The sequence below is a fragment of the Argentina silus genome (assembly GCF_951799395.1).
Source record: "Argentina silus genome assembly, chromosome: 4".
NCBI lineage: Eukaryota > Metazoa > Chordata > Actinopteri > Argentiniformes > Argentinidae > Argentina > Argentina silus.
In genome coordinates, this window is record NC_139658.1 from 22,668,865 (window position 1) to 22,684,248 (window position 15,384).

Below are 15,384 nucleotides of genomic sequence, written 5' to 3' on the forward strand. Positions count from 1 at the left end.
TTCCGTTCCATGCATTACAATGAGCCCGTCCTCCGATTTCTACCTCCTCCAGCCTGATTTCTATGGACCATGATACGGCCATTACAAGAACGTAGTAGTAGTAGGAGCAGTAGTCATGGAAACTACAGACAAACCCCTTCAGAAATGGCTGCCACAACCACTGATGGGAGAGCTCCTTACCATCGATGCCGAGGACCATACGCTGTAGGTTTTCAGGGCACGGTTCAAACTGCTCCACTATCTCTATACAATGATCTCTGGTGCCCGATATCTGCCACACAGAACAGGGGAAAGGAAATTCAAATGTTCATTTAAAAAACGATGTTTTAAATATTCAATAAAATCGTGAACTTGTATATCAGCGCCATTGCCATATTTTGTTGGAGAATTCGAGATTTCATAGAAGATATCTGGCAATGCTCAAGTTTGCTTGATATACAGGTAATGATGATATAAGCGGCGGTGTTATTTATTTCTGTTCTCTGCTTTTACTTTCTGTTCGATTTCCAGGAAGCGGGCGATGTCATTTAGGTCCATAAATTCCTTTTGATTGGTGTAGGAGATCATGATGAGGTAGAGGTCTCTGCGTGTGGACATCATCTTATAGAAGGCGCCGAATTCAGCAAACCCCAATGATCCTTGGTTGTCATCTGTGTCTGCCTCCTGGGAACGGAAAAATCAGTTGGTGGTTTCCTTTCGCCTTTCCAACACTATTTCAACAACTATGGTGGTGATGGGGGAGACATCAATTCTGCCCCCCCCCCCTCCCCCTTTTCTTGAGATCCCTTCCCCCGATGGGCCAAATGACTATGATCTCTGTGATGTTTACAAGCCCGAGCCCTCAGGAATGTTGATGCTGTGTTGTCATATGAATAGAATTGATAGGATGGGGCCTCATTGGTTGTCCTTGGAAACAGCTCTTAATTTAAATACTACGGTTGGAAGCCAGATATAAAAACAGAAGGTAGAGGAGATCCTTTCTCTTTGTGTCCTGGTCAGAGGTCGCGGGTGTTGTTTTGTGAGTACAGTAACAGATGTGTAATTGGAGTCTGATAATATCACAGAATGACACTGTATTTGAATGCAATCATTCCACATGTTGCATATCATTGCCAATAAATCCATTGCGTTTTCTGTCTAATTTCAAAAACTACAAATATGTGGTTTGCATTACATCTAAGCTATACTGTACACTCATTGTTACATGTTTGTACATTTTGTTACTGTACATGGTTTCTCTACTGCCTGAGAGATAATGACACTAAGCATATCCGTTTAAGAAGACGGCTACAATTGAGCGTCCCTCTAGATCTGACTGACAGATGAGGAACTATGTCTCATGTGGAGAATTCAGATACGCAGAACACAAAGAAGCAGCCTAGACAATGAAACTGCACACATTGCAATGTTATCTCCATGGATTACCAGCGCATAGTGCTGAACACATACAGTACAGTATTACAACCACAGCCATCTGCTTAGTGGTGACCATATGGTCTTCCCGTAGCGTGCTTCTCCTTGTTCTGGCAACCTGTGCTCAGCTCTCTCAAGGTACAACACTGACACACGACAACACTGACACACGACAACACTGACACACGACAACACTGACACACGACAACACAGACACACGACAACACTGACACACGACAACACAGACACACGACAACACAGACACACGACAACACTGACACACGACAACACAGACACACGACAACACTGACACACGACAACACTGACACACGACAACACAGACACACGACAACATTGACACACGACAACACAGACACACGACAACACTGACACACAACAACACTGACACACGACAACACAGACACATGACAACACTGACACACGACAACATGTCCAACACTGAAACACTGACACACGACAACACAGACACACGACATGTCCAACACTGAAACACTGACACGTGACAACATAACATCGGCCATAACTACAGGATATAAACAACGCTGTACATTGTGTTCTCTGTGCCAAACCACAGCAGGAATATACAGTATATGATCAACCTAACCATCGATTTCTATGATCAGGTCTTTATACTTGTATCAGGTAAGGCATCAGAATACCCCTCTTTGGAATGATCATCAGGGCCCAGTATTTCAAAACTTCTAATCTAGATCAGAATGATTCCGAATACTTTCATGCTATCCAGGATCAGATCTAGCTGGCAGATTTCACCTACACTACTCAAAATCTGCCAGATAGATCTGATCCTGGATAGCAAAAAAGAAACCGAATCCTTCTGATCCAGATTAAACGTTTTTAAAATTCCTTGAATATGATCTTACCTTGAACATCTCCCTGATCTTCTGCCTGGTCAGGTTCACGTTCAGCTTGTGGAGCAGCTGAAGAACCTCTCCAATGCTCAGAGTTCCATCTCCATTCTTGTCTGCCTCTGAGAACGTCTGTTGCAACCATGTGGAAGATAAGTTAAGGCTGAACCCTGAAGAGTCAGTGACTAATGAGACAAAGACATTTAATCTATTCTATTGTCAAATACATCGATTGCAGCATGCCTTGAAACACATCCCATGCAATTAAAGGGCCTTGAATCCTTGCACCTGAAAAGACAAAACATCCCTATTAATGCCCACAGCCTTCCAACTCAACTCAACTCAACTCAACTCAACTCAACTCAACTCAACTCAACTCAACTCAACTCAACTCAACTCAACTCAACTCAACTCAACTCAACTCAACTCAACTCAACTCCACTCCACTCCACCCCACCCCACCCCACCCCACATTATCATTATCCCACCGGTCACTCTGCTGTTGTTTTAAGGGTGATTCTACACCTTGTTTTTTTAACTGTAGGTCAAGAGGTCACCGGTCATAGAGTCACAGGGGCCTACTGACATGATACCGAGCGGCAGGCTGAAGGATATTGGTCGCGGGTGCGCTGTCTCTTGGCCAGGCTGTCCTCATCGCTGATGCCAGCCATGAGGTATTTAAGACCGGTGATCCAGGTGCGGGCCTCCTCCCACGTCGCTGACACCAGGTCAAGAGACTCAACGTGGTTGCCATGGTAAATACTGAAGCAGCAGTTCGGGTCAAAGCGACTGTCGGCGTAGCGATGGAAGATCTCTGATTTCTTCCCCTCACACACTTCATGGATGGAGTCGATCGTTACTGGAGAGAAAACAAATAGGAAATGAATGGATCATGTCTGTGCCATATTATTACTATTATTATTATTATTATTATTATTATTAGTAGTAGTAGTAGTAGTAGTAGTAGTAGTAGTAGTATTGTTATTATTCGTATTATTATTATTAGTAGTAGTATTAATAAACCTTTATTTATACACAGGTGTCCCACTGAGACCAAGGTCTCTTTTTCAGGGGAGCCCTGTTTACATTAAAACACATTAAATACATTATATGAGCCTACATTACAAACAATCGCACAGAATGTACACAATATAATCAGTCAAGACACCTACACTCCTAACCTGACAGAGCCTTTATCAAGGTCTAAAACTGACCGATAGTCACAGGAGACTACACAAACCAAACTCTCCAACTCCAAACTATCATATCACTTTCTATATATGCTGTATTGTCCATACTGTGTGGACTATAGATTTTATAGGGTCCAATGATAAATATCAAATGATGTAGACATAGTTGAAATATTACCATGTCTCTCAACATACTGGTCTGAAACAATCCTTGTCTGACTCACTTTTGGCCTTGTCATGCTTCCTGGAAGGCCTCCATCGGATGCAGGACTTGTGCTCGTCCAGGTAGAAGAATCGGACCAGTCCTTTTTTCTTTCCCTTCAGTTTGGTCATCTGGGTGCCTACCTGCATGGTGCACATGCACCGCTCCACTACAGGGAGGTCAAAGGTCAGAGGTCAGAGGGGAGGAACTCACTGAGAGGGGCAACATCAGAGGGCTTCACAGGGGCTTTTGCAACACAGAGCTGCTCGTCTCAGAACCACAGAACCAGGTCCATTGAAGAACATGTTGTTATGTTGGTCCTTATTCGGGGTTGGTTCCTCCCAGTGGAGGCTGGTGGAGGTAGAAATCGGAGGATGGGGTCACACGTGTTTGATACCATTGCTCATTCCATTCTATGCATTACAATAAACCCGTCCTCCGATTTCTGCCTCCACCAGCCTCTCCTGGTTCCTACAGTACGTAATGGTATGTTTATTGTATTGTATTGTATTGTATGTACTGTGTGTTGCATGTTATCAAAAAACCTTTCACACTGAATTATACTGTGATCATATGCAACGCTGAAGGTCAGGATATCCTTCACAATACTGGTGGAATACGCCATACATACATACAGAGTAAATAAGAGAGTTCAAGCAGAGGTTTACCAACTGGCAATTGCTGAGATCAGATTAGCTGAATACGTCAGGGATAGGATTTAAGTGGTTGTTTACAGTACGTTAACAATATATGTTAACAGTATGTGGCACACGTGGAAAACAGCACTGGGAATTAATTAATATATTGATAACATTTAGGTTTTTTTCTCATTACATCTGTAGCCTATCTATAATTTGTGCTGTTTTTACACTCCGACTTTATGGTACTGTATGTATTGCAGGGAAGGCTGGTGGAGGTAGAAATTGGAGGACGGGTTCATTGTGATGCACGGAACGGAATTTTGAACGGTGTCAATCACATTGAATGGTATCAATCGTGTTACGATAAACCCGTTCTCCGATTTCTACCTCCATCAGCGACCCCTGATGTATTGACATATCATTGTGAACAGTCCTCCGAAACAACTTTATCTAGCTGCCATTCCAACGACCTCCCTTCAATTCAGATGTATTGGTCTGTTTGTGGGTCATGTACAGGTAAAGTATCAACATGGGATTGTTGTGCCTGAGAGTGCGAGCAGGTAAACTCTAACCAGTGATCTGGGGCACAGGGACACGTGATCCGAGGCTAGTCCCCATCCCTCTGTCTAATCTCAGGGGATTGTTTTGCGTCCATATGCCCGTTAGCTACTCACACCCGTCACTCGCGGTTTTACTCAATCACGCTGCGAAATCCAAAGTGGCGAGCATAAACCCTGATTTAAAGTCCACAGTCCTTGTGGTCCTCCCTATCACTTTGTTTTCAAGCTTAGTGCCGTATGTTTACTTGAGAAAGGAGAACACATTTGTTAGAGCTAATTGCTGTCTGTAATTGCTACCTGTCAAATGAAATTGCACACTTGCATTCACAGTAAACAATGGTCCTTTAAATTTCATTTGTACCTTCCTAAATGCACATGGGAGAAAGACAGAATCGGATGTACTGTAGAAGTGCTATCTGGTGTCTTACCAATCTGACCCAGTCTCCATTTGGGCTGGGCAACAATGCTTCCACCTATCCAGAAGAACTCCTCTGCCAGTCTGGAGATGGAGGTTTTCTGCCACAGCTTTGGGGATGTCATTAAGGACGGGGAAGAGGACCTGTTGTAAGGGCTGGAGGCCCGTCTGCTCGACGTGGAGGGGCTACTGGACAAAGAGGGGGAGAGCATCCCCAAAGACATGTTCCCAAACATGGGGTTGTTCTTATTTGGAGACAGGGGTGCCATAGTCGCTGTAGGTGTGGTGGTGTTCAGGCCTGGAGATAAGGGAGCCATCGCTGGAGTCACATGCATTCCTGCTTTACTCATTTAGGTCCCCGGCTGTCTCCTGCTCATGTCCTCTACCCACCGCCTGTCTCACCGTCTCACGCTGTCCGTGTCTGCTGTGTCTGTAGGTTGATTATATCAGAACGAATATTAAAAAAAGAAAAAACCTCACTACTTAATCCAAGCAGAAATCCATCTTCAGAGTCTTCTTCTCTCACACAGAATTAAAAAAACCTTGTCATGCCCACTACCTTAGTTTTGGTATTTTATCTCCAGAGGGAATAAGCCAAAAGTCAGGGGATGAAGGTCCCTGAACGATCCGCTCCTCGATCCTCCATTGATTCTAGCTCCTAGTCAACATTAGTCCAGTGAAGAGGTCAACATTAGGCAGCCATTGAAGCTGAGTGTCTTTCTGCACTAACAGAAGACAGGAGGTGGAGGAGGAGGAGGAGGAGGAGGGCGCAACACGTGTCGCTCACTAAATCTTCCTCAGGCTGTAATCCTGGGTGGGAGGCTGTGGCCGAGGGATTTTCATGCTACCAGTAAACTCTTGAAGAAAGGGAGAGAGTTGGCACAGAGGAACCGCCCATTATCATAAATTGAAGGTCCAGTGGACATGGACGTGAGAGTAACGTCTCCAAGACATTCCCATCAGATATACATACAGTACTAAAACTGTGTGCCAGACTGTTGTGTGACTCTCTCAATTGAGATTAGTTAAACAAATGAGATTAACTCTTTCCTCAGATGTCTGTGAGGCTCTCTTTCTTGAGACAATTATGTTATTACAAGTCATCTGCACGCATGAATCAGCTCTGCCATTGAGGTTGGCATGAATGATAAACACACTCATAATACATTGCACACACCTGCACACACACACACACACACACACAGGCGTACACACACACACACACACACACACACACACACCTGCACACACAACCAGAAAGAGAGACAACAGCACCCCTGTGAATATGGTTGATTTGATTTTAATGGGTATTATACAGGTTTTTTCAAAGGTAAAAGAAAACATTGAAACAAGCGGCAAAAAACAAACCCCACTTCCAAACCAAAACTACAACAAGAGCATTAACACAATGTATATTGGTATTACATTGTACCGAACAGGTATTTAGTGGGGAGATAAGAATAATAACAACTGATACATAAAACATACAAGTAGTTTCTCCTACAATACAAGAGGGCACCTTGTAATAAGACCCATAAAAGGTGTTGTATTTATCCTATTAGGAGCCTGACAAAGTAGTGGATACTGAGATATATCATAAATCTATTTTTGAATTTTTGGTTTAGGTTTTGGAAGATACATCAAATAATGTAGATTTTTTTGTCGTTCTCATTGAATAAAGGGAGATAAAGGGAACATGTAAAATATTCTCTCTCAAAGGTCACTGATTGGTCAATCCTATGACCGACCAATGGTAGTGTTTCATTCACTCCATCCATAATCCATTCTAATAAAAATGCCCTTTGACCTCAGAGGACATCAAAGGGGGGCAATAATGACACTTTAATATCAAGATCCCAAATATAGACGTTCTATTAGTGTCACGTAAGAGCCAAAATAATACTCAATTCATAAGCAATTTTAAGTGTGAAACAAACAACAACAAACTTATTGACAAATATCTTATTTACAATATCATTCGTACTGTATTTACATAAGAGAACTTTGAATGAAAGTGTTGTTCAATTCCATGTTCGTGTTCATTCGTGATTTGAAAACATAACAGGGAGTAAAATGCACAATGCAATTTTCTTTTCTTAAAAAGTGCAATTCCTTTTTGTAAAGTAAAAAAATATATATCCATATTCTCGTATATATGTAGAAATGTTGTTCATATAAACAGCACATGTTGATTGAAGAGCCCTAAAACCAGTGACTAAAAACAAATGCTTATAGTTGACAGGCAGCAAATTATTTTGGAATATAAATTATTTTACAGTATAAAAATCAGAAATACCTAAATTCACCAAATAGACAGTTATTTCAAAGGTGTATACATCGGCAACGTCGGATTTACCAGCCAAACTCCATACTAACATGAGCAAGCACATTTGCGTAAGCATGTCACATGGTTTGGTTTCATACACAATTAACATCATCAAACTATGTTCAATTAACAAATTAAGTTGTGTAAGAATTATAAAAAGTAACACTTCCATAAAATATTTAAGATGTGAATAAAAAGATGGTGGAACTGAAACCAGACCACACAATCCCCAATACTTCAGGCTTTAAATACAGAAGAACACAAATAAACAAAGAAGCTGGTATACATACATACTGTATATATCTGAATGTGAACGTGTAATGTGAGAGTGTTGCCTGTGGGATACCCTCTGCTGCTCATGCAACATGTCCTATGCGTCCTCCAAAAAAGTTTGATTAAGAAAACTGAAAAAAGTAAATAAATTAAAAAAAAAATTGGCTTCTGGCATTACGACTGCCAATGGCCCCTGGTGTGAGCGTTGATTACTTTGTCTTATGATGACTGTTGGATAGATGATTCACTTACTTTAACAAAGGTATTTGTTGTAAGTCGCTTTGGATAAAGGCGTCTGCTAAATGCCATAAATGTAAATGTAAATAGTGGTAAACTGGTGTCCTTTGTCTCCAGTGGTTCGTAATACCTTGAAGCGTACCGAGATTTTGTGGCACTAGCAAGAGTTTCATCTGCTGCTGTCTTTTTATGAAAACAATCACTTCTCTTTTCCCTATATATTCAAGTAACGTTACGTTGTTATATTTGCACATCTTTAAATAGCTTATACCAAAATAAAATCCTTGAAGAGCTTCAGGAATCTAAACGAGGGCTCTAATGTCACTTGTCAGGTGTCTTCTGTGTCCTCTTCAGGCTGTACAACATGCTCATTCATGCTTCTTTCCAGTTCAGTTTATGAAGTCCATATATTATCATAATAACGTCAATTTCTATCATATATCAATAACCAGATATTTTTCTGTCTCTCTCGTTCTACGAAAACATCTGACTTTGCCCCCCCCCCCCCACATCATCTCGTTTTTTTTGCAGGAATTTCTTTCTCTTCACAAGAGGTGTGATGCAGTCCGTAATAACACACACACACACACTCTCGCATCAAGTCTCTGACTCCAGCGCCCAGTCAAGACTGTCTGCTTGCTTTAGGATCCATTATGGTGCTGTGTCTGTCTCTGAGTGTGTGTGTTTGTCTGCTGGGGTTTGATGGTGGTGGTGGTGGTGGTGGTGGTGGTGTCCTGGATGTCTGCCTGGCTGACGTCGGCCTCTTGGCCCAGCTGAGTCTGCAGGTCCTTCACCACCACCTCCAGGCTCTGCCGCGCCTCCATCTCCTCCTGGAGCTCAGCCCTCAGCTGCTCCCTGTCTGCTTCCGCCTGCTGCAGCTGTACCTGCAGCCACTCAATCTGCAACACAAGAGAGAACACACACACACGTCAGTCAACAGAACACACACATCAACTATGGAACACACACGTCAGTGGAGGAACACACACACACACACATCAATCAGAGAACACACGCATCAATTATGGAACGCACACATCAACTATGGAACACACACCTCAGCCAGAGAACACATACATTAGTGGAGGAACACACACACACACACACACACACCAATTTGGGTACATACACACACACACATCAATCAGAGAACACACGCATCAATTATGGAACGCACACATCAACTATGGAACACACACCTCAGCCAGAGAACACACACATTAGTGGAGGAATACACACACACACACACACACACACACACACACACACACACACACCAATCAGAGAACACACACATCAATTATGGAACGCACACACCAACTATGGAACACACACCTCAGCCAGAGAACACACACATTAGTGGAGGAACACACACACACACACACACACACACCAACTGGGGTACACACACACACACACACACATCAATCACAGAACGCACACACACACACACACACACACACATCAATCAGAGAACACACACATCAATTATGGAACGCACGCATCAGCTCTAAGCCAAGGTTGCACAGCCATCATCCATCCATCTTTGTATGGTGGCCTGTATTACAGTGTATCAGATACAGTACACACAGTACCAGTCATATATATATATATACATACATACATACACACAGTACCAGTCATATATATATATACATACATACACACAGTACCAGTCATATATATATATATACATACAGTACACACAGTACCAGTCAAAGGTTTGGACACACCTTGCCAAGAGTGTGCAAAGCTGTCATCAAAGCAAAAGGTGGCTACTTTGAAGAATCTAAAATATAAAACACATTCTGGATATGTGTTCCTTCATAAGTTTGATGTCTTCAATATTAATCTACAATGTAGAAAATAATAAAAAAATAAAGAAAAACCATTGAATGAGACGGCGTGTCCAAACCTTTGACTGGTACTGTACATCTCGGCCCTGTGTTTACCTGGGTAGAGTACTTGGCCCTGTGTTTACCTGGGTAGAGTACGTGGCCCTGTGTTTACCTGGGTAGAGTACTTGGCCCTGTGTTTACCTGGGTAGAGTACGTGGCCCTGTGTTTACCTGGGTAGAGTACGTGGCCCTGTGTTTACCTGGGTAGAGTACGTGGCCCTGTGTTTACCTGGGTAGAGTACGTGGCCCTGTGTTTACCTGGGTAGAGTACGTGGCCCTGTGTTTACCTGGGTAGAGTACTTGGTCCTGTGTTTACCTGGGTAGAGTACTTGGTCCTGTGTTTACCTGGGTAGAGTACTTGGTCCTGTGTTTACCTGGGTAGAGTATTTGGCCCTCAGGCGTTCGGAGTCACAGCCTTTGTCACAGACTCGTAGCTGTCTCTCGCGGTCCAGCTCTCTCTTCAGATGCCCGCGGGACTCCTCGCAGTCCCTCATCCTCCTCTCCCACTCGCTGCGCAGGCGTTCGATCTCCTTCCTCAGGTTGCGCTTGGCCTCGATGGCGTCGCGGAGACGCCCCTTCTTGGCCACCCTCACAAACTCCAGCTCCTGTGAAGACAACGCGTTGTCTGTGAGTTGTTGACATTGTGATGTCGCCACGTAAACAATACACTTCATCATTAATAAACAACGCTGCTTTGACTGTGAATTCTGTTGCATCCTAAATAAGAACTTTTTATTTTATTTTATTTTTTTGAAAGTTTTTTTTAAAATTGTTGTGACTTTATTATTGCTTTTCTCCACTGTATCAAAGGCAGCCATTTTGGATCTTGGGTGAGGATGTTTACCTGCTGAAGGTTACGTTTGGCCTGCAGAGCCGCCCCCAGCTTCTCCTCCTGCTTCACTCTCATCTTCACAATCTCCTGTAGGAACTTCTCCCGGGCCTCCTTAGAGTCCAATCCTCCGTACAGGGCCTGTCTGAGGGTCTCCAGCTCTGGGCACGGGGTTGCTGGGGGGCATGGAGGCCCTGGGGCGCATGGAGGCCCTGGGGGGCCCGGCAGTCGAGCTGGGCCTGCAGGGAGTCTCGGGGTGCCCTGGGGGGTCAGGGTTCGGGCCGCGCGGGAGCAGGCAGACGGAGGGGAGGCCAAGGATGGGACAGATAGTGGGTCTGAAAACCAGAGAAAATAAATGGTTAGAGTTGGAGCTGACAGTGACATGACGCTTTGACAGTTTGACAGTTTCAAAATCATAATAATTAAATATTAGTATGAATAAATAACACAAACGTCTACATGACTGACAGGGCAATGTAATCTCAGAATAAATGCTATTATATATTGTGCCAGAAAATGGAGTAATGAAGTCCAGCATCAGAAACGCCTGACAGGGGTGACATCTACTGGTGAGGCTGTAAGATTTATGTAAGTGATAGATCAAATAATACAAAAAACGTTACTATATTTACTATAGACTCCAACACACCATTAAATATCTGATGGACCAGATAACATCTAATTAGATTTTTGGGGATTTTCCTAATGACAATTCCAACAACAAACAATTAGGCTCTGGGGCGATCCTTCTCACTCTATGCCTGTGCTACTCAGAACAACCAGCAGATGGCACCCTTGTGCAAGGCTCATCCAGTCTCTCCATGCTCACTATGCTTGCTGTGTGGCAAAGGCTCTCATTTCGAAACTCAAAAGTCGTGGTATTTTTCTCTGGATCAAATATTTCAAAGAAATGAACAGAGGTTTCCTCAACATGGGTGTGTCAACGTGTGTGTCAGTCACGTTGCCCCTTCTAGAACATATCAACTGTGCACTTACAGTCCTCACAGTCGTCCACCTCAATCTCTGCATCGGTCTCCATGTCTTCCTCCACACTGTTGGCTGGGTTGGGGAGGGCAGCTTTGGGTGCAGGCTGGGAGTCACCCCCCTGTCCTCCATGTGGAGGCCTGGAGCTGGTTCCTCTGGCTGGGGCCTGGCTGTCCTTGGGGTGGGTCTGGGTTTGGGTTTGGGTCTGGGTCTGGGCCTGGGCCTGAATCTGGGTCTGGGTCTGGATCTGGGCCTGGGCCTGGCAGGACGGCTCTTCTCTCTGGAAGCCCACAGGAACTAAGGCTCCATTGGAGACCACAGGGCTGTCTTGACTTTTGTGGTTTGATCTGTATATGACAACAAAGTATACATGAATACCTCACGTGCTGTAGTTCACCCAAATAAGAGCTCCACACAACAGATGGAAAAAAACAAAATGCCGATTATAACATGTTGGATATCATTACAGTCTGATTCTTTTAAAATACATTGTTAGAATGAGACCTACTGTACATGGGTTACAGACTGAAACTGCTTTACTCAACTGTTGGCTGAAACTGCTTTTTTTGGTATGACTGTTGGCTGAAACTCTGACACGAACATGAATCACTATGACAACATGACTCACCTCTCATGCTGATTGGTGGACTTCTCCCTCTCTGCAGACGGGGTTCTGGGGGACCATGGGCGGAAGGCTGAGGGTCTCTGTTTGAGCTGGGCCGGTTTGAGATCCTGAGAGCAGAGGTAGCATAGCCGCTTTAAATAACGCCAATGGAGAAACGCTATTAAATCATCAATAACAGGGTTAGCGTAAAAATACTATAGGTATTTATACTATAGGTATTTATATAGTATTTATATACTATAAATACTATAGGTACTAACCCCATGTGATAGGTGTCACACAATGTGACGCAATAACCCTGTCAGACAAGGCCCCTTTGACTTTTCACCTTGCAGCAAATCAGGTTTCAGAGGGACATGGTGGGATGAGTTACAAACCTTGTTTGCGGACTTGGACAGAGCTTGTAACCAGTCGGGGAGCTTCTCTTTGTCAGCTGACGGAGAGTGTAATTTGTCCAGTTTGGACTTCTTGGCTGGAACCGGGCTGTGGGACTGTGGCGAGAAGAGAAGAGAAGAGAAGAGAAGAGAAAGAAACTGTTAACCATCAACTTTACTTCCCCATCAACGAGAACAGCGCATCATACTGCAACTGGCGTCGTCTCTGAGCTACGGAGCCGGGGCTGAGGTGCATCTCAGTGGACAGGGGGAGGCTGGTGCGGGTAGAAGTCGGAGGACGGGCTCATTGTAATGCATGGAGCGGAATAACGGAGTGGCATCAAACACGTGCCTCCCCTGCTCAGTGACACATTCTAGAACAGGACGAATCCTGCATGCCAGTGACCGTGGCCATTGCAGTAAGAGAGGATGGCCTTGTAAGAGAGAGAGAGAGAGAGAGAGAGAGAGAGGGGGGGGGGGGGGGGTAGAGGAGTACAGTGGCTGTGTCTATGAGAGAGATAGAGCTGTCTCTGTGCTGGGAGCTCAGTGTGCGTCTGAGCTGTGAGCAGCAGACACACAGACACACAGACACGCTGGCTGGTCTGGTCTGGATAGCAGCCAACAGGGCTACACCATGCCGCGCCTGCCTGCCTGCCTGCTTGTCTGTCTGTCTTACTGTGTCTGTCTGTCTGCCTGTGTCTGTCTGTCTGCGTGCCTGCCTGCTTGTCTGCCTGCCTGCCTGCCTGCCTCCCTCCCTCCCTCCGTCCCTCCCTGCCTGCCTGCCTGCTTGCCTCTGCCAATTGTCTGTCTGTCTGTCTGTCTGTCTGTCTGTCTGTCTGCCTGCCTGCCTGCCTGCCTGCCCACCTGCCTGCCCACTTGTCTATCTGTCTGCCTGCCTGGCTCCTTGCCTGCCTGCCTGAGGAGGTTCAGGCACCATACGGTGCAGTGGAACTCTGCTCTGCTCTGTGTGGGAGAGGGCTGGAAGAGCTGGGAAGGCTGGGAAGGCTGGGAAGGCTGGGAAGGCTGGGAAGGCTGGGAGGGCTGGGAAGGCTGGGAGGGCTGGGAAGGCTGGGAAGGCTGGGAAGGCTGGGAAGGCTGGGAAGGCTGGAAGAGCTGAGAGGGCTGGGAAGGCTGGAAGGGCTGGGAAGGCTGGGAAGGCTGGGAGGGCTGGAAGAGCTGGGAAGGCTGGGAAGGCTGGGAAGGCTGGGAAGGCTGGGAAGGCTGGGAGGGCTGGGAAGGCTGGGAAGGCTGGGAGGGCTGGGAGGGCTGGGAGGGCTGGGAAGGCTGGGAGGGCTGGGAAGGCTGGGAAGGCTGGGAGGGCTGGGAAGGCTGGGAAGGCTGGGAAGGCTGGGAAGGCTGGGAGGGCTGGGAAGGCTGGGAAGGCTGGGAAGGCTGGGAGAAATGGCACTGAAATCTGACAACCGGAGGGTGAAACACTCCACCAGCGGAGCAGCACCTCCACACGCACGGTGGAGTCACGCCATGTTTGCCCACTTCACACTGCTGAGCAGGATGACGGCAAGTACAGCTAACTGCTCCCCCTTTCTCTTTCTCTTTCTCCCTCTTTTTCTCTCTGGGGCTCACATGGTGGCAGGTTTGGCCATGTTACAGTGATTCAGGAAGTGTGTGTGTGTGTGTGTGTGTGTGTGTGTGTGTGTGTGTGTGAAACAAGGTTGTGTGTGATTACAGTATGTGCGTGTGTGTGTGTGTGTGTGTGCATAAATGTGTGTGTGCACGCTCGTGAGTGTGTGTGTGTATAGCTCTGGGGGCCATGGCTGCCTTGGTGAGACAGACAGGGTAATCTCGTTCCTGCCCTCAGGTCTGGGTGAAGGATATGTTTACCTAGGCACATGGGGAGGCCTGCCCGGGCCTGCCAGCTTCTTACTCACTCCTCGAGGAATCTCAAACACCCTACTATCTACCTACCGCTCAACGGATGAGCCAATGGAAACCATGACACAATACGCAGTGCATACCTCGTAAACTGCAGACATTCAATGGAAAATCTAAACTACTCCTGTGCACAGTTTTTTTAAAGGTTAATCACCCATCTTGGTGATAACCTCCAGGAAGGAGCGAAACATTTACTGACTGACTGACTGACTGACTGACTGACTGACTGACTGACTATGTTGGTGGTGTTAATGAATCATGTCTCGCAGTTCTGTTTGTGGTTTTCGACAAAGTGACACAAGGGGGAGGCGTCAGTCAGGTCTCACACTGCATACCTCAGCCCTGGGTTCCAGAACCCTCCGTCTGAAACATGCCACACAAGCGTCTCATTTGCGACTGTGCCTCTGGCTCATAAAGCCATAATCATACAGGAGGGGTGTTATCACAGGGCCCAAGTGCACATGGCATGACTGTGGTTGTCTGGACACTCCTCTCATGTCTCCCTGACTCACTAACGTCTAACCACACACTCACACCCATAAACACACACACACACACACACACACACACACACACACGCGCGCGCACACACACGCACACAAGCACGAACACACACACAGACACACATAAACACACAT

The 15,384-nt window shown here is 45.7% G+C and overlaps 2 protein-coding genes across 2 annotated transcripts in view; both read right to left on the reverse strand.

The window, feature by feature from the left end:
• The window catches only part of plch2b (phospholipase C, eta 2b), a gene marked incomplete at both ends in the record, with an annotated part of 13,656 nt that extends 8,223 nt beyond the window's left edge, over positions 1–5,433 (reverse strand). The window contains 6 exons of the mRNA XM_083668546.1: positions 181–271; positions 493–663; positions 2,316–2,432; positions 2,894–3,159; positions 3,715–3,861; positions 5,322–5,433. Of these exons, the coding sequence (XP_083524672.1) occupies positions 181–271; positions 493–663; positions 2,316–2,432; positions 2,894–3,159; positions 3,715–3,861; positions 5,322–5,433 (904 nt within the window). The remainder of the gene's footprint in view (positions 1–180; positions 272–492; positions 664–2,315; positions 2,433–2,893; positions 3,160–3,714; positions 3,862–5,321) is intronic.
• Positions 5,434–6,592: 1,159 nt separating this feature from the next.
• skib (v-ski avian sarcoma viral oncogene homolog b) overlaps positions 6,593–15,384 on the reverse strand; it is a 37,783-nt gene continuing 28,991 nt past the window's right edge. Inside the window, exons 2-7 of the mRNA XM_083667821.1 lie at positions 12,857–12,970; positions 12,483–12,586; positions 11,867–12,201; positions 10,886–11,205; positions 10,416–10,646; positions 6,593–9,043 (exon numbers count right to left, since the gene is read on the reverse strand). Of these exons, the coding sequence (XP_083523947.1) occupies positions 8,786–9,043; positions 10,416–10,646; positions 10,886–11,205; positions 11,867–12,201; positions 12,483–12,586; positions 12,857–12,970 (1,362 nt within the window). The 3' untranslated portion in view covers positions 6,593–8,785. The remainder of the gene's footprint in view (positions 9,044–10,415; positions 10,647–10,885; positions 11,206–11,866; positions 12,202–12,482; positions 12,587–12,856; positions 12,971–15,384) is intronic.